Raw genomic sequence first — 19,765 nt, forward strand, 5'->3', positions numbered from 1 at the left:
CTCTTTTTCTGCTCTCTCTCCCTCCCCCTCTTCCTAAACAACCAAATGTCACTTTGCCATATCATTTTTTAATTGGTCGACATGGTGCATTTGTCCAACAAGTCGAACGGGCTGTTTTTGTTGTCGTTGTTTTTGCTCATAAGCAGAGAGTGCTTGCTGCGCGGTCCTTGGACAGTAAACATGATGAAACTATTGAGGAAAAACCGCCGCGTATTTATTGTTTATCATGACTCTGGTTTTACGTGGCCTCTCAACACAATTTAAAAACTGGTATATGTCACCTTGTTGCTTTTGTCATCTTGAAGTGGTCGTGTGATTGGCTTACCACGACTACTTTATTCTTCCTCAGTCAAACAGCAGCACTCATGCGCTTGTTTGTCCCCTGAGCTACAGGTGTTGTGCCAGAAAGTGATTGTCGAGCAGAAAGTGATAGCTGAACGCGGGAGCGCGCAGCTGCTTAAAGCTGTAGCACCCAGTTTACTTACGTAGACAGCTACTTCCGTGCAACTGTAACGCCGTTATTCCCATCACTGATTTTAATAGACTCCTAATTCCTGTGCTTGGTTTACTGATGTGTCAGATTATTTTAATTCTCTTGTTTCTCTGTAGTTCATCTGCGACGGACGTCAGCTGCAGCCCAGACCACAACAAAATTACAGTCAAACCTTACAAACAGCAGCCCAGCGTGAGACCTGGAGCCGAGTGGGAGAGAGCTTCAGCCCCCAGGGTTCACAGCGACACGGCGACCCCTCCTATTTTAGAAAACGGAGGTGTCATCGAGGCTTCCGGTAGATATGCCAGTCGAACCGACTGCGAGCAACTTCGTGCGGACAGAGGCTTCCAGATGGAAGATCAGCAGAAGATCCTTGAAACGGGAACCGAATCAGAGACGACCCTCAGCCCGAGCCCGGAGCACAGCCTGGAGGCTGACCTGGACGTCCCCCTAGAGACCGACATCGATGACTTCCAGGAGGAGGAGCTTCCGGGAGAGGACATTCCCATCACAAGCGAGCTCCCGTGCTTCGCCCTCCCTGTCACGGTCCTGGAGACGGACATCGACACGCTCCCGGATTCTGAGGCATCGCCGTCAGGCAGGACAAGGGCGGAGAGCAGCTCCCTGGAGGAGGAGCTGGAGGGTGGGGAGAGCAGCAGCAGAGAGGGGCTGAGCCTGGAGGAGCTCTTCCCCCAGAGCAGTGAGGGCGAGTCGGGCACAGAGAGCTGGAGAGAAGCACAACCCGTAGAGCACAGCACAGACAGCCTGGATAGGTATGAGAGAAGAGTGTGTGTGTGTGTGTGTGTGCGTGTGTGTGCGTGTGTGTGCGTGTGTGTGTGTGTTACACAGACCATTTGATTTGTACAAGACTTAACTGTTCTCATCACTAAGCTCATTCTGTTTCCCACAACCTTTCCAAAAGACTTGGTTCTTCTCTGTTAGGTTTACAGATGGTTCGTAGTTGCAGACACAGGTGCATGATGGGTAATTAGCACCACATAGACAGACGGGTTCATTTTTTTTAAATCTTAAAACTGAAAAATCAACAAAGAAACATTTGTTTTTCATTTTTGTCTTCACTTTTTTTTAATGAAGTGTCTTTATTGTCACTGTGTTATGTACAGCAATTTTGAATGCAATCTCAACAGTCCTAAAAAACATATAAAACTATATAAGATTTAAAAACAGATTTAAAAAGGGGGAAAGCATAAAAACATTTTTTTAGTCTGTTTGCCCTTTTAATTGCTCTGCCCCACCTGATGGTCACAGATTAAACAGGAGCTGACCGGGCTGGGAGAGATCTGTGATGATCTGATTATGATATTAGGCTGTCTGAACTGTGTAGGTCCTCACAGTTTCCAATCATTTTAACCCTTGATAACACTGATAACCCTCTGGACCTTTTTCTGTGCCACCACACAACAAGGAAACCCCATGTGGAAGCAGTATGTTAAAATGCTGTCTATAGAGTTGAAGTAGGAAACCAACAGTCTCAGAGGGATGTTCTTCCTCCTGAGGACACTCGGGAAGTAAAGTCTCTGCTGTGCTTTCTGGGATCAGATCCTCCTTGACGTAAACTCCCAGAAACCGGACGTTTGTGACTCGCCTCCACATACTTCCCACTGATAATTAAAGACGGCACCTTTTGTTACGAATGTGTTTAGGAGCAGGTTGTTATCTCTGTGAACGGACACAGTACCCTTCTTATCTTTAATTTCAACATCGTACGACCCTTTCCAAAGGCCTGGATTGGACCCTGACAAAGTTCTTTGACTTAACGGTGAAAACATTTATTTTAGCTTACCTGTAGTCCAGACAAAGCCGTATAGGTGGAAGCGGGTCAAGTTACCCAAAAACGTAGTTAAAGTAATTGTGAAATTCTAAGTCATGGATTTATTTTTATATTTCAACCCATTATGTTGAAAAAGAACTCCCCTAAGCATTACAGAGTGATGAAAAAACAAAACAAACTTCACTGTCCTCTCATTTGGCTTCATGTTTCACAGTTTTGGAGCCGAGTTGTGCCGAGATGCCGCTCGTTAATGTCTTGCCTCATTAAACCCACGTAATTAATTGCACTTCTTTTACATGCACCTGTAATCTCCGTGTTTTTACAGCTTTGTCTGTTTTGCACCTCTTTTTGTCTTTTATCACTGTGGGAATAACATAAACTCCCCTGCCGGTGCCTTCTCCACAGGCGGTCAGGAGCTAGCTCCAGCTGTTCGTCCTATTACAGCACATCAACGGCCAAGGCTCAGATCCTGTCGCAGATGAAGGACTTCACAGATAACAGAGAGCGCGACAAGGATGACGAGCTGACCTACAAGGTAATTCATGCGACTGCTGTTTGAAGAACGGGTGTGGTGGAGATAAAGGGAGAGGACCGCTCCTGGTTATTGGGCTTTAAGGAGTTCTTCCTCTGTTGTGTAGAAACAGCTGATGGAGAGCCTCCGGAAGAAGCTGGGAGTGCTGAGGGAGGCTCAGAGAGGACTGCAGGAGGACATCAGAGCCAATGCACAGCTGGGAGAGGAGGTAAGGACGAACTCATTCACCTGGTCATTATGTCAGCACAGAACAACAAACTTATTAACATGTTGTACTTTTCTTGTTCAATCAGATTAAAAGAAAAGTACCTTTTTCTTTTTAAATCAAAGCTGTTTGTTTTAGATGGTTTTGTGTGGTTAAACACAAGAGATCTAATGTGCTAAGAAGAAGTGTGATGTGTAGCGCTGCAGTAACTGCACAGAGACGAAGCTGATGAAAGAGCTGTTGAAGCTTGGTTAAGAAGGGAGGTGCTCATCAGTGAGCGGCAGTTTGCCTTCACTGGCTTCAAGAGTACTACAGATGTGATGTTTGCTTTCTTGTGTTGATGGAGAAGTGCAGAGAAGGTCAAAAGGAGCTGCACTGTCTTTGTGGATCTAGAGAAAGCATATGATAGAGAGAGGAGCTGTGGTCCTGCATGAGGAAGTCAGGAGGGGCAGAGAAGTATGTGAGGGTGGTGCATGTATGAGGACAGCGAGGAGGTGTGCGATAGGAGTGACAGATGGGTTCAAGGTGGGGGTGGGATCATATGCACGATCTGATATCCTCATGTTGGTGTCGTTCCTGATAAAAAAACAAAACAAAACAAAAACTAATTCTGGTCCAGGTTCACCATTGCAAGTGACCAATCACATTGTAGTGATAGGGGTTAAGGTTAACCAAACTATACCCTTAAGCACAACTGCATCCTAACCCCCGCCCTGAGCCTGACCCGGACAGCCTCTCCTCCTAAGTGTACGTCATCAGCATTTTTGTTTTCTGTGACATCATAACAGTGTGATTGGTCAGATGCAGTGTTGATCCTGGACACATATTATGATGATCCAGGAACAACACCAACACAACGATCACACAGACTGGGATTATAATAGTGATCGGCTCTGAGCCCCTTTTTCTATTGACTGATGAGGACAAGCAGGAGTCTCTGTGGACTGTGATGTTTGCAGACGACGCTGTGATCAGTAGTGAGAGTCGTGAACAGGTGGGAGAGATCCTGGAGTGGAGGAGGTATGCTTTGGAGAGGAGGGGAATAAAAGTCAGTGGAAGCAAGACAGAATCCATGTGTGTGAATGAGACGGAGGCAGGTGGATAGGTAAGCATGCAGGGAGTGGAGGTAGAGTTTAAATACTAAGAAAAGAGGAAGGCCACCGAGAATGTTTATGGATAGTGAAGGAGGACGTGCAGATGGTTGGTGTGACAGAGGAGGATGGTAAGGATAGGGTTTCATGGAGGAAAATGAGCCACTGTGACAAACCCTAAAGGAGAAGACTTTTAAGGAAGTGTTTAAGAAACACGAATGAACAGTGCAAATATGAGTGTAAGAGTGTGGGGACCTTTAAAGCTAATAGTGTTCAGCCTGCTAGGTTTTTTTCTTCACTTAGCACATTGTGTTGGATTTTCTAACCAATAGGAGGCTACAAAAACCAGACAGGTTTATTTGAAAAGTTCATGGCAGTTATTTTTTTAATAGCATCTTATGGATGCAGAATGAAGAAGCGTGTTGATGCTGGGTAAGGTTTCACATCCACTGCATCAGCTCTGTGTTTCATCAGCTCTGTCCATCACGTCACTGACTTACAGTAAATCTGCTCTTCCTGTTTGCTCCCAGGTGGAGAGCATGGTGGTCTCCGTGTGCAAGCCCAACGAGGTGGACAAGTTCCGCATGTTCATCGGCGATCTGGACAAGGTGGTGAGCTTGCTGCTGTCGCTGTCCGGGAGGCTGCTAAGGGTGGAGACCACGCTGGACACACTGGACCCTGATACGGAGCACCACGAGAGGGTGAGGGTGATGAGGGTGGAGAGAAACGAGGACAAGAGCAGATGTAGACAGAGTGGACTTGTAGTGCATCGGGCTTTGTTTTTAAAATACCTCTATTCTCCCTCTCCCTCGCTCTCTGCACTGCAGCTCCCCCTGCTGGAGAAAAAGCGTCAGCTCATGAGGCAGCTGTCCGAGGCTCAGGACCTGAAGGACCACGTAGACCGCAGAGAGCAGGCTGTGAGCCGCGTGCTGGCCCGCTGCCTCTCTCCAGAGCAGCACAGAGACTACAGGTGGGATATATGCCCAGTGTGGCAACATAAACAAACCCACCGGTGGAGAGTTCTGGTGAGAGCTCACTTTACTTTGTAAGAGTGTAATCAGGAGTTCTGGAATGGGTTCATCTAGAGACTGGAAAGTGTCACAGATCCTGCAGCGCCGGTGAGTTCTCTCTGGACCTTTGAAAATCCAGTGGAGATGGTCTAAAGTATCACGCCAGACCGTATCCAGGTCGCCAAGGGAAGCCAGGAAGCCAGATATCTCTAAAAAGTCTGGCTCATGTGCATAATGTGTGTTATGACCTGGGTTTTCAGTGGGGTTGTCTCTGAGCATGCACCTGAGCTCGTGCAAACCATGGGAATCTTCACTAAATATAAGCTGAGCTCAATACATTTTCTTGTGTTGAAGGGCAGCATGTAACAGACACTAAAGCATGTTAACTCCATAAATCAAAGTATCAAAGCTCAACATTCTACCCCAAACATCTTAACAATATTCACTGTGGGTTTTTTGTGTTTTTCCCTTCGGCAGCCACTTTGTGAAGATGAAGGCCGCCTTGCTGGTGGAGCAGCGGCAGCTGGAGGACAAGATCCGACTGGGAGAAGAGCAGCTGAGGGGGCTGAGGGAGAGCCTGGGACTGGGGCTGGGGCTGGGCATGGGCATGTCGATGGGATATGGACAATATTAGGAACAACAAAGCTTGAAAGCGGAGAAGAAGGAAGGGTTTTTTTGTAGACTTTACTTGGATATGAAGAAAAGGAGATTTGGTGATTACGATTTCATCTGTCTGAGAAAAGGATGCCATCCTGATCAATTTTCATCGTGAACCTCCGCTCTTATTTTGAAGGAAAACTGCATCACTTGTTTTGAGACCAAGTATGAAACCATTGCTAGGAGCTGATTAACTTGGAAATAACTGGGCTGGCTCCATCTGCAGATAGCGAAATCGTCTCCTTGTCTAAAACTGACTGCCTCACAGATTTCTGAAGTCTTCATGTAGCTTCACATTTAGCACCTCGAACTGCTTTTTTAAGGATTAGCAGACCTGTACGCAGAGAATTCAGGTCCAACACAAACAGCTGAATCAGCACCCTGCAAGGCTCTAAGTAGGTGAGAAGGAATGGAGGTCTCTCAACAACAGAGACCAGGAGAGAGGCACGAGTCCAAGATGTCAAAATGAAAAAAGACGGGGGGAAAAAAAGACTGTTATTATCATTAACTACAGACTGCAGTGGATGGATAAATCTAAAGATCTACCAAAACATATCAACAATTAATCTCCAGGATATGCGATCTGAGAGCACAGAGCATGCTCAGTGTTGGAAATGGGGGGCGATCTGTGAGTGAAACAGCTGGTGAAGATTCATAGTGAGCGGCTTCTCGTGGACCGAACGGACACGTGAGAAAATGTTGTACCCTCTGCTTCACGTTATGAACCACGTACTGTAACATTTATTGTCCTCTAACCAGTATCGCGCCACGCTGCCAAAGACATTTTTGCTTGTTGAATGTGTCACTAAGACGCTGCTCACTTTGTTGTTGTTGTTTTTAATGTATTTAAATCTCCTGGTTCAGAGAATTAAAGGATTTTTTTGGTGCTTACCTTAACCACACTAAAGCCAATATTGTGAAATGCCATTTGCAGGATTATTAACAGCTAAACATGTCATTTCTACAGCCTTCAGCAACACATATACTGTTTTATCTAAGCATCATATTGTCATATCACTTTATATTCTTTTTACTGTAATGTCTGTGGCTGTAAACATGTGTTACTGTGTGGAGTTTGACACTTCACTGACTTGTTCTGCCACGGAGTGACCGTTATGTACAGAAGATGCGTGTTTATAATGTATATAGCGGTTTTGATATTTGAAATGACTGGAATAGGTTGTAAAAGATGAGAAAGAAGACCGGAAGGAGTTGAAGTTTACTGTATAGTTTGGCAGTGGATGAATCCAGTGTTTGGTTTGTGTTAAACTAAACTTTGTGTATCCCTTTTCATTTTTTCTGTCCAATAAGCTTGTTCAAGCAACTGTAAAGTTTTAAAAATGTTTTTAAGTCCACCATTTTTGCCCTAAAATTTATATTCGAGTCCCAAATGTTGTATAAATTTTGGCTATTTTTGATAAGAAGATTCAAACCCTGTCAAACCCTTTCAGAATATATAAGGCTACATCTAGCAGCCAGTTAGCTTAGTTTAGCATTGATGACAAGCCCGACTCTTTTTCTGCCAGCAAAATTAAATAATTAACACATTGTATTTTGTTCATTAATCCATAAACAAAGGATTGAAAGTGTGAAAACTGCAGTGTTTTAAAGCTCTACCTCTTGATGCTAATGGAGCTAGCATCTTGGTATTTAGGATTTAGCGGCTAATTGTTTTAAGTTGTTTATTTTAGCCTTGTTTTAAAGTTCAGCTCAAATTAAACAAAACCAATCTAATCAGTGAGTCATAAAGTAAATGTTAAACACCAATTATTATAAAAACATAAGGTAAGTATCACAATTGATACTGGAACAAAAGTGTAAAGACCTAGCTACTTAACATAATTGTTTTAGCTTGTTTTGGTTTTGTTATAACTTTTAGGTTAACCACAAAAAACACAAAATAAACCATAAATAACCAACCTAGATACAATGTGTTAAATATTGAGCTTTAAAGTGCAGTTTGTACACATTAAACAAACAAAATGCAGTTTTCCATTGTTTCAAGTCTTTCTGCTAAGATAAGCTAAGCTAACATGCTCTTGGAAGTAGATTGATATATGTAGTGTCAGTTTTCTCATCTACATTTTATCTAGAGAGCAGATACAGCCCGTTTTAAAACTGAATTTTGTGGTTTTTGTTGACAAAATGGAGAGAATTCAGCTTTCCTGAAAGAGAGAAGAACTTCTAGTTAATTGTTTATTGTTACAACCCTCCATTAAACTTTAAAACAACTTCTGTCTTGTAATTTGGGATTTGTTGCCAAAATCCAAATCCAAGCTTTTTCTGCTGGCCTAAACCTCAGAAAGGAGTCCAGACCTGCCTGTCTGAATAAATACAAATTCAAAACTAGAAGAGCAAACCCCATTCCAAAGATTTCTAAGGAAAGTGATGCTGAAGGGAAATGAAACGGCTCTGAAACGCTTTGGTCCAATCTGTTTGATCATGTAATTATTGATCAACTGAAACAAAGAACAAACCTACATTTTATTCCATTATCATTTCATTTTCTTAAGATGTCCAGTTAAACTCAAAACTGTGTTACTCCCATGTTTTGTACATATTAAATGTATTCCTGCTCTATAAATTGACTGGAAATGTACTGATTTGAAAGGAGAGGGACAGAAAGTTGCTTATTGGACCTGAGAAAGAGAATAATTCTTCTGTTCATGTTTCCATCTGTCATTTTGATTTAATACAAACCATTTTTTGTCTCTTTTTGTAACATGCATTACTGAAAAGGCCTGTTTTATAACTGCAAAAACACTCATCTGAGGAAAAAGTACCATAAATAATAATAATGATATTTTAAACCAGCTTTGGGTCTCCTGCTGTGATTTATGCCCTCATGGGTAAAAGCTCTCTTTATATCAACTTGTCCGGTGCTGAAATGCGTTTTCCTCTCGGGGTGCGGCCATTCTTCAAATGTGGTTGGACGAAATACGGCTCGGGGTAAATGGAGGTTGACTGATGACGAGGGGGAGTCATTCAGCAGCTCTGCGGGATCTGGGGAGTTCTCCTGAAGGGAAATGATCTCTGTGTCATTAATACTGATGCTCTGTCTAAATTGCTGAATGGAGCAGAGGCCAGGAAATACAATATTAACGTACAGTGTCATGAGTTGTATGTTTAAGGAGCAAAACCGCCCCAGTTTAATGTCTTGGTAACTACCAAAATTATTTTTTATATTGGTTTAATGGTTAATCCACCAGATACACAAGCTATTTAACTAAAATGATGTTCTTAATGTTAAAATATAATTATTGTTATTAATGAATTCTGAAAATTACCATTTATAAAAAAGACCAAACAAACTAAAGTACATTATTATTATTATTATTATTATTGTTATTATTTTGTCCAATTGCAGTTAATTACTTGCATTCCTGAACAGAAAAAATTTGTATTTGTATTCAGCGTTTTCATAAAAGTCTAATTTTTATGCATTTGCTACTACTAAGGTCATGTGGTTTAAGGTCTTTTGTCCTATTCACTGGAAAGTGAGTGAAAATAAAAATGGGTGTCATTTTACAGATTCTGCACTCAGGTCCGTATCAGTGAAATGCATCTAGATTCTGCTCTTTTTCTGATTCTGCCCATTTCTTCACTTTCCCGATGAACTTGCATTTAAATCCAGCCCTCTGTACTACTGCAGTCTCTCTGTGCCCGAGTCCTTTTCACAAAACATGAAATCACTGTTTTGTACATTTTAACACAATTTAATCCCCACATTTGTGAAAGTCTGTAACAAAACCATCAAATCTGATCAAGGTTATTTAAATGCTGCAAAAGAAGAATGTGTTGGAATAAAAAAAAATACATATCCTAACCTTAATTACTGGGGGAGAATAATGAATGATGCTCATAGTGAATAAAAAGTAAACTGACTGCATTTTTTGGACAGAGATTCACTTTTAATGTGTATTTTATAATATAATACAGATACATTAAAAAAATACACTCCAAAATAGAAGAGTCCATGAAATGTACAAATGTGCAAAATATTAATAAAAAATTATAAAAATTGAGGCAACTTTGCCTATAGTAAAATGTATAGAATGTATGAAAAGATCTTTACTGCAGATACTAATTTTACTAATTTAATAATACTAATTTTGTGTTGTAAGATTATAAGTTTAAAACATTTTTAGAATATAAACTGCTTCTCTTTACAGCTCCTCACTCCACCGGGGCACTTTCTGATAGTGTGCAAATGTGGTGCACGTACTGCGGCTATCATACAGACAACTAGGAGGTCCAAAGGTTGACCTACCTATTACTGGCTGAGGTTTTAGTAGAGTTGTGGCTGAAACACATAAAAATATATTATTAATTTTAATCTCCCCAATCAATGATAATGTTATGTTGGAATGTTGTTAAAGAGGGTCAAAAATGCAGTTTCTGTATAGCAGCTTAAATATAGGGGGAACACAACTTCCAGATTGTGTGAGTAAATTTTTGTGCGTGTACATCTAATAAAAGATAAATATTGAAACACTGATCCAACATTATTCTTGATTGACGGATCATTTGATCTTACACTTTTACCTGAATGTGGCTCCTTTTTTTGAAAAAACTTCCTTATATCCATTATGAACCTGGCTGTCTCTCTGTACACAAACACACACACACACACACACACACACACACAAGAACAACAACACAGAGAAGAAGAAGAGGACGGTGTCATTTACCACGCATCATAAAAACCCAATCATTAATCTTCCAACTGTCTCTTTCTGTCCTGACTTTAGAGTCTTTGTTTGTTTATTGAGCCGTACTTTGGGAGTCATACTGTTGTGATACTGGGGAGAAAAGGGTAAAAATCTAAAGAGCATGTGAGACTGTTAGCTTTGTTGTCTGGCAGTAAAATTTTCTACTATGTGTTAGTAAAGAGTGACTTGTACTTCTGGCCCGTTAAGCAGTGGTTTAAGAAATTTCACTGCAAACTATAAAAGGAATCTGGGTTTAAATAGAACACAGCAGTGTTGGATTAAGTGTAGGAAACACTAGTGTAAGGTGTCTATGGAACAAATCTCCTTCAACGTTCACATTGACCAAAGTTGATGACTACAGGCATTTGTCTCAGTCACCTGATCGTGTTTAGGGGGGAAAAAGCTGTTAAATACATTGAGATTGCTCCACATTGTTAGTTAGTTAGCTCTGGATGTCTGAGGGTTCTGTCAAATTTGGGGTGAACAAAAAACATGTTCTCTCGTTAGCAGATGTCTGCGCTGTCACTTGTCATGAAAATGTCCAGAGTTAGGGTTCAAGCTTCCTCTTCAATCACCATTGATCATTAATTGTGACCACAATAGATTTGTCACATGATCCCCATAAACAACCTGCTTTTATAGAAATCATTTGTGACACAAATATTTAGTTTCTTGTTTCACAATGTGCATGGACTGAAAATCTTTAGTTTCGTGTTTATAAAGTATCGAAAAGAAGACATTTATTCCAATGTATGAACTACACTTCTTCTGGAAATGCATTAAAAAAAAAGCTCCTGCCACGATCTTCCTTCTGTGAACACACACACACACACACACACACACACACACACACACACACACACACACCATTAATACAAAGGATTGCTGCAGATTTTCACTCTTTGTTGGAATTAATATGTACAGTTGCATAAAAGTCATTCCAGTTTTTTGCCTTTAAATCTACGATACCTTTCTTGTTCAAATGGTTTACTGACATAGTAAAGAAGTAGCCGGGGAACAAAGTAAGTATGAGCAAGAATAGTTTACGGGCACTTTATCAAATAAAGAGGATTTCACCGTCTGCAGTTTGTGGGGAAAAAAGGTGCCACATTAAAACAAATCAGTAGATCCACAAATTCTGGATACAGACTGGTTTCAGCTATAGAGCTAGAGGTACACTTCATGCACTTAAAAACATACAGTTCAAAGGCATGCATTAGAGTGCATTGGTGCACACTTGGGCATCTTTTATTTAACATGGTTATGCCATTGTGATTTTTTTTGCTATATAAATATGCTCAAAACGATCATATATTTGAGATATATTTGACCTATATGCTTGATATCCAGATAAAAACTTGAAAATATATATTTTTAAATCAGTAACTTTGCAAATTTAGAGGAAATGTTTTTGGAAAACAAATGAATCACGTTTTAAACACGGTTTGAATAATTAACGCTGGCAGACAGACATTTATGAAGCGCAGACATGCTTACCGTGTGAAAGAGCCGTGGATGTCTTGGAGCAGAGAAACACGCTGTATTGTTGCTTTTCTCTTTTGCATAAGCAACGCCCGACTGTCAAAAACGTTCTGTGCGGGTAGCAACTTTGCTACCCAAAGTCGCACGTCCAGACATCAACCGGTCTTCCCACCGGCCGGCTGGACCCTCAGCTGGGATCTGCGGCACAACCTCGCACTGGCCACTGGGGCACGGCAAAACTTGTAAGTCCTAGTTTTGGTCTTCACTGCTCGCAGAGAATTAACAATTAAAGAGAGGGATCCAACACAAAACTCAAATCAAACAATGCAGTCGGAATTGTCCACAACCACGCTCAGTTTCACAAATAAAAAAACTTGCACCAACCGTACTGTTCATAGACACAGGACGGGAAAACTGAAAACATCCCAGAAACTGAAATTGTAATCAATTAATCACGCGAAAGCCGCCTCTACGTCATTTTGCAAAGTTCCAGAGCCTTTATACACAGCATATGCCAAGCAGACTCATAAATCATATGTAGCCTTAGAATTAAACATCTACAGTTTAAAGAAACACACAGGTCAGTGCCTCGCTATTGTCTCTAAACATTAAGATCCATAAAAAATCAGCTTTATCAGCAGAGCATATAAGACCAGCATTCACAACAGACCTCTGCCAGATCTTCTGCTAACTCACGACCCACCTGGCAGTCGCACTTCCTGAGCTAAACTACTCACATCTCCGCCTGGACGCTGGTTCTGTCATCTGGTTGCTTCCTTTCCATCATCGGACTACACCTGCCTGCCTCCCTGCCAAGTCCCTCACTCAAAGTATATTCTGGATCCTCTCTGGACACTCCTCACCCGGAACCCCTTGGACACCCCCTCCTTGCATGACACTGTAACCTGCAACGCGTAAGCCCTAACCTCCATAGTCTAATCCTTCAGCTGTGATTCACTAGACTGCCACTGACTACTTGTCTCCTCTCATTATAGTGACTGCGTACCTCCATCCAAGCAGCTGCCCCTTTTTCCATTCCCAGGATCCATCCATGAAATCTTGCATCTAGTCATAGCACTCAGAGTTTCATGTTCACAGTTTGGCCTCATAGTTCTCAGTTCATAGCTTCCACAGTTCATAGCATTCATAGTTTCCTGCTTTGTACGTTAACTAGGCACTGTAAATAAAGCACTGTGTTCACGCCCGTTTTGCCTCCCCCGGTGTCTGCATGAGTCCACACCCACAGCCTGGCCGTAACAGGAGCACGCTCTCATTTCACAAGTTGGCCTACATTTTCCAGAAAGTCAGCGCAGTTAAAACCTGTACAAATACTGAATTAAGAAAAAGGTTTCACACCATGTTTCATCAAGTTAAAAACAAATCCAGCAAAGCTGCTTCTAACACAAACATTTATCTTTCAGATCAGTGTCTAAAAAGCATCATTAAAAAATATGATCCTGCATTTACAAAAGTTTCTCCTGTTTGTATAAATTCACACTGAAAAGCAAAATACACAGCGGTTGACAAACAAAATTAAATAATGTATTGCATGTCTATGTTTTAAATATGGTATCGAAAGTCAATGCGTATATTGTCTAAACAATTTGAAATTTAGACGGTCAAATACACAAACTAACGAACGTGGTCGCAGGTGTCAGGCTTAACCCCAAGGAAAGAGTTTGCTGGCTCTTATCAGCCTTTATGCTTGTTCCCACCCATCCTCAAAGACTCCATGTCCCCCATTTCTCGAGATACACGGCGTCATAGGCACAAACCTTGGGGTATGTTTTGGGAAGCCGCAAGTTCAGCTTAACTAACCCATGAAAATCTGCTTGTAAAACACGCAATTTGCATTTCAGGGCGCCTGTCTAGAAACAAAGTCTTTCTATAAGGCTTATCCATGTTGTTAGGATAAAACAAAAAGATGAATTCACACTGAATTATCACTTAAAACAATCCGCAGGGCCAGCTCTGTTCTTGGATGCCCTCTGGACCCTGTGGAGGTGGTGAGTGACAGGAGAATGGTGGCTAAGCTGTCATCCCTGTTGGACAACATCTTCCACCCCATGGAGGAGACTGACAGCACTGAGCAGCTCCTTCAGTGGCAGGCTGCGGAGCCCACGGTGTGGGACGGAGAGACTCTGCAGGTCTTTCCTCCCCACTGCTGTCAGACTCCACAACAAAGACTTTTGCAGCTGATCAAACCCACACATGTGCAATTTTCTGACAAAGTTGTATTTTTACTCAGTTGTATAAAGCATTTTTATTCTATGTTTTATCATGTTGTATATTTTATTCCATTCTGTACAGTTGTGTACAGTATATTATTCTCATTGTATTCCAGTGTTCTCTAATTTTTGCTGTATAACTTTGCACTGTCCACTTTCTGCTGTGACAAAACAAATTTCCCACGTGTGGGACTAATAAAGGTTATCTTATCTCATCTTATACTGTATAACCAAATAACCCATCATAACCAAATAAGGACATGCTTACTGTGTATATTTTCAAATTACTGTGCAGCTGAGAGAAGGAAATAAGTCAAAAACACAGAACCTGAATAGTAAAAATGTCTTTGGATGCTTACCGGGCTGCTCTGAACGACAACCTGAAAAGAAAAACCGAGACAAACACGTGCATTTGTGAGAAAGCGAATAGATGAAATTATTTATTCAAACAATCTCACAAAATGATCTCACTACGCTGCAACTTCTAAAATAATTCTGAGCTCACAATTTTTCTCACTGACTAATTAATACTGTTATACTCTAGTTTAATCTAGTTTTACTCTAGTTTAATTAGTCTAGTTTAGTTTTTCAGTTACTTCTTAAAACAGAATAACTGCTACGATGCCTTCCAGTCAGGTTTTAGACAGAACCACAGCACTGAAACCGCTCTGACTAAAGTGTTCAATGACATATGTCTGAATACAGACAGTGGAAAAATGTCAGTCTTAGTTTTACTGGATCTCAGTGCAGCATTTGATACAGTTGACCACAACATATTACTCAAACGACTGGAGAACTGGACAGGTCTTTCAAGAACTGTACTAAACTGGTTCAAAACATACTTAGAAAACAGGAAATACTTTGTATCAATAGGTAACTTCACATCTGAGCAGACAAGTATCACATGTGGAGTTCCCCAAGGTTCCATCTTGGGACCCCTTCTGTTTAACATCTACATGCTCCCACTGGCACAGATTATAAACAACAACAAAATAAACTATCACAGCTATGCAGATGACACACAAATATATATCACAATGTCACCAGGAGACCGAGGCCCTGTACAGGCTCTTGGTAAATGCATTGAGGAAATTAATGACTGGTTGTGCCACAATTTTCTCCAGCTAAACAAAAACAAAACTGAGGTAATAGTCTTTGGCGCCAAAGAAAAACGATTACAGGTCACCAGAGAACTTCAATCTATACATCTAAAAACCACAAACCAGGCGAGAAATTTGGGTGTAGTGATGGATGCAGACCTAAACTTAGAAAAACACATTAAGACAATAACAAAGTCAGCTTACTATCACCTCAAGAATATATCAAGGATAAAAGATCTGATGTCTCAACAAGACCTGGAAAAACTAGTCCATGCATTCATTTTTAGTAGGCTTGATTACTGTAACAGCATCTTTACAGGTCTACCTAAAAAATCAGTCAGACAACTACAGCTCATTCAGAACTCTGCTGCTCGAGTCCTCACTAAGACCAAAAAAGTGGACCACATCAGTCCAGCTCTGAGGTCTTTACACTGGCTGCCTGTCCGTCAGAGGATAGACTTTAAAGTTCTGATGCTGGCCTATAAAGCTCTGAATGGTTTAGGACCAAAATACATCAGTGACCTCCTGACCCAGTATGAACCTTCCAGATCCCTCAGGTCATCTGGATCCGATCTTTTATCAGTTCCCAGAGTCAGAACCAGACACGGAGAAGCTGCATTCAGCTTTTATGCTCCTTATATCTGGAACAAACTCCCAGAAAGCCTCAGATCAGCTGAAACACTCAGTTTATTTAAATCCAGGTTGAAGACTCACCTATTCTCAGCTGCATTTGAATAAAGCACCAAATCCACACTTTTAAGCTTAAATTTCAAAACTTACATTTAACTACTGATTTTATCTACTGTTCTGATTTTATCTGTTTTGATTTTATATACTGTTGTTTGTTTGTTTGTTTGTTTGTTAATTAGTTAGTTAGTTAATTTGCTTGTTTTAATCAATTTTAAATCATGCTTTTTATTTGTTCTTGTTTCTAATGTCTCTGTAAAGCACTTTGAATCACCTTGTTGTTGAATTGTGCTATACAAATAAACTTGCCTTGCCTTGCCTTTAATGTTTGTTATCGCAGTACATGCACAATTTATCATATCAATACTGATAACAGACAAATAAGAAAACAGTGAAGATGGTTAAAGTAAACTCATTGGTGCCGTTTCTTTGTAATACAGGTTTGAGGGATGATCAGATGTGACATATGCAGTTACTCTTGCTGAACTGCGAAAAAAAATAACTGTCATGACAAAGAAAACTAACAAAGATAGAACATGAAATATCTGCACTTTATAAAATAGAGAAACTGACTGAATAGAGCACAAAATGTTGATATCAAATAAGTGTGAAAATGAAACAGTCCAGTGGCTGATTTTGTTTGATTACATTTTAATAACAGACATGACTCTGAATGCCTTTAATGCTAAATGGACTCTTTCCTTGTATCCAGGTGAAACATTTCATTTAGAATAGTCACATTTTACCTCTAATTAGTCTCACACTTCGTCCACCCCTGATATAACCTGAGTAATGAGAAAATATCTGAAAAAAAGAAATAAAATTTCTTACATTTGAAATGATCACCACAGTGAAAGCGCACGCAAACTGTTGGAGAGCCATCGTTATCTAAATAATGTGATCAGCTCCGCCCACTTCTACAAGTTATCAGGGCCTCATCAAACAATCCAGTCAGACTTGTTGCTCTTTGTGGTTTTTGTTGAGAACAGAGATACATGTATTTACTAAAATCTTGTGTAATGTTTAAACCAAATTCTCCAGCCAACTCCTTAACAGACTGTAACTGACCTCATCAGTTTTTCTTTTCTCCTCTAAGGACGTTATGTGTTTAGTAGCATTCTGTCTGTGTTCGTTATGCACACTTTAAGAGAAAGAAGACACCTTTTAACACTGCTTTGTTCTATAATTTGGGTTCATTTTGTTTTTCAAAGGACTCAAAGCAGACACACATGAACAGTTTTAATGAAAACTGGCACAACAAACAAAAGTATTAATATCGCAAACTTCACTTAGTCACAAAGTCCAAACTACTCTGCTCTTTATGGTTTGGAGATAAGCTCTTGCAGACTTACCTCACAGTCACAAGTATTTTTATTCCTTTTTTATGCCTAAAGATGAATAAAAATACTTCAAATTGAGGTTGTCATAATGCATGCATGACAGGGCTAATCATTGATCATTTAATCATTTTCAAATTTTGTGTGACGGTAAATACCAATAACATCTCGAGCTGATTTAAATCGGATTAAGGTCAAAGTGAACGTCACACTGAATGTGAAAAGCATTAAAAACTTTATTGCTCTAGTTGAAACTTCCAAATGCTTAGCCAAAACTAGGTACGCAGCCAAACTAGGTAGTCACCGCCTAGCTCTTGACCTTGATCTTCACTGTTACCACCCAAGGTCAAAGTTGACGTTGGAAAAAACATTTCAAGAAACCGTATTGATCGTGCTCGGAGAGAGCTGTACAACACAAGCCATGACTACAGCCCTTTGCCATTTGGGGGTAGTTGCACGTCCCAAGTGCTCTCGTTACCAATGCTTTCCAGGTCTCGTGAACTTTCTTTCTTATTGAATGCATACAATGGTTACTAATTGTTACTAATACTTTTGTATGATCACTCACGTGGGTTTTTTTTTAAAGACGAGTAAAGTGCAAAACTGAAAACTGCTGCCAACACATTTCTGGCATAGACTGCTCTGGAAGCTTTCAAACTGCTTCCATTTGAATGTTTTAAGATTATAACACTTTATAGTCATCACACAATATTAAGAATTAGGAAGGTATTATTAAATCCACAAGCCATATTCTATAAAGCCTTACTCCTCCCTAGTGTGCGATTTATAAACCCCACTATAGATGTTTATTCTTGGCTTAATTTATGAAGTCAAACAAAGTGATTAACAAAGTATTTTCATGCACACACACACTTTAATGGGAAAACAGTTTTTAGCTGAGCTTTTATACATCAGGTTCAAGAGGTTTGCAGGGCAGGCGATGAAAGAGGGACACAAGGAAGCAGAGATGGGGAGAGAGAGAGCAGGCGACAGAGGAGGTGTAGTACTTGGTCAAGAGAAAGGAGGAGGTGACAGTGGGTCAGATGACCAAAGAAAGGGAGAGCACGGAGAAAGGCTGCACAGGAGGCATGGATGACCAGGTAACAGACATAAAAAACGGCAAAATAATTGTGCACGCAAGCACACACTGTCAGAACACTGAACTGATCTGTATTTGGTTCGTGTGGTTTCCTCACAGAGGGCCATACGGTGAGGGCAAATGGACATGTGAGAATGCAAGGATATATTAATAGATTTCTTTTTAATTTAACAATGTCAATAATGTTGTTAATGTGTGCAATACAATCATTTAAGATATAGTTATTTGAGAGAGTGACAAGTTTTCTTGTCGTGTTTACCACGGGGACTTGAGCCCCATGTCAGGAACCAGTCAAATACAGATGACAGAGACAGAGAAGGATTTGATGTTTCAGACATCATCGTCTGCACAAAGCCTGCACATCCTGATCCTAAGTTTATAGTAGTGCAGAAGCGAGCTAAAAGTGTGTTGTCTTTTAAACAAAAGTGGTTCACAACTTTTCCTTGGTTGCATTACAGTGCCACTTTAGGGGTGCTGTGTTTTCACTGTGCTCTCTTCAAGTTCTCAGGACATGCAGAAAGTCAGGTACATTTCCATGCCATGAACATCTTTGCTCAAAAAGGGAACACTGTAGCTTCACAGCTTTCTTCAGCTGCTGCCAGACAACAGGAGGAACCAAGGTATGGATTATCAAAGATTGTAGCCTCCATCAAATACTTAGCTCAGCAAGGTTTAGCTCTACCAGGTCATGTAGGTATAGTTTATTGGTGTCAATACAGTAATGCAAATGATTGAATATATAAATAAATAAGCAGGCCATAAGTGGCCATAACAACTCATCTCAAAAAAATTGGAGACATGGTCTTTGTACTACTGTGTCAGTTTTAACAAGCATTTCTGAGTTTGGGATTTTTCTTTTTTTTTTCTTTATTTGAATATTTTGTTCTGGTTTCTGTTTAATTTTTTTTATATTTGTTTGCTTTAGAGTGTAATTCCTCCCTCAGTCTTCCTTCCTCTTGTATCAAGTCTTGTTGTATTACGTTTATTCATGTGTCTATGGGTTTTTCCCATTTACCTTTCGCACTTCCTAGTTCCCTTTGTGAGGTATTCATTTATTTTTGTAGAGGCTAAGGCTAGGCTTGAAGCCACTGAGGTGTTCGTTGGTGGGAGTGATGCAATGTCACTGGTATGAATTAACTTATTAGACTTGATACCGTCCAATAACTCCAGCCTTACTCATCTTGTCCTTTAGATTCTTTATTTCCATGATTTAACATAGCAGCGCAGCAAACTGTTTGCCTCCTTACGATCAATAACACACCTGCAGCTAATTGTGTGTGTCCACCTTAAATAACTTACCATAAACATAACATACAGAGAAACTCAAAAGGTGACCTCTA

General features: G+C 40.4%; 1 protein-coding gene across 1 annotated transcript in view; it reads left to right on the forward strand.

Moving 5' to 3' along the window:
* Positions 1-8,593, forward strand: part of shroom4 (shroom family member 4) — a 97,345-nt gene extending 88,752 nt beyond the window's left edge. Inside the window, exons 7-12 of the mRNA XM_005752656.1 lie at positions 581-1,266; positions 2,691-2,820; positions 2,924-3,025; positions 4,644-4,814; positions 4,941-5,083; positions 5,601-8,593. Coding sequence (XP_005752713.1) covers positions 581-1,266; positions 2,691-2,820; positions 2,924-3,025; positions 4,644-4,814; positions 4,941-5,083; positions 5,601-5,757 — 1,389 coding nt within the window. The 3' untranslated portion in view covers positions 5,758-8,593. The remainder of the gene's footprint in view (positions 1-580; positions 1,267-2,690; positions 2,821-2,923; positions 3,026-4,643; positions 4,815-4,940; positions 5,084-5,600) is intronic.
* The last annotated feature ends 11,172 nt before the right edge of the window (positions 8,594-19,765 follow it).

The sequence above is a fragment of the Pundamilia nyererei genome, unplaced genomic scaffold, assembly GCF_000239375.1.
Source record: "Pundamilia nyererei isolate P.nyererei 1_Seehausen unplaced genomic scaffold, PunNye1.0 scaffold00370, whole genome shotgun sequence".
Classification (NCBI taxonomy): Eukaryota; Metazoa; Chordata; class Actinopteri; order Cichliformes; family Cichlidae; genus Pundamilia; species Pundamilia nyererei.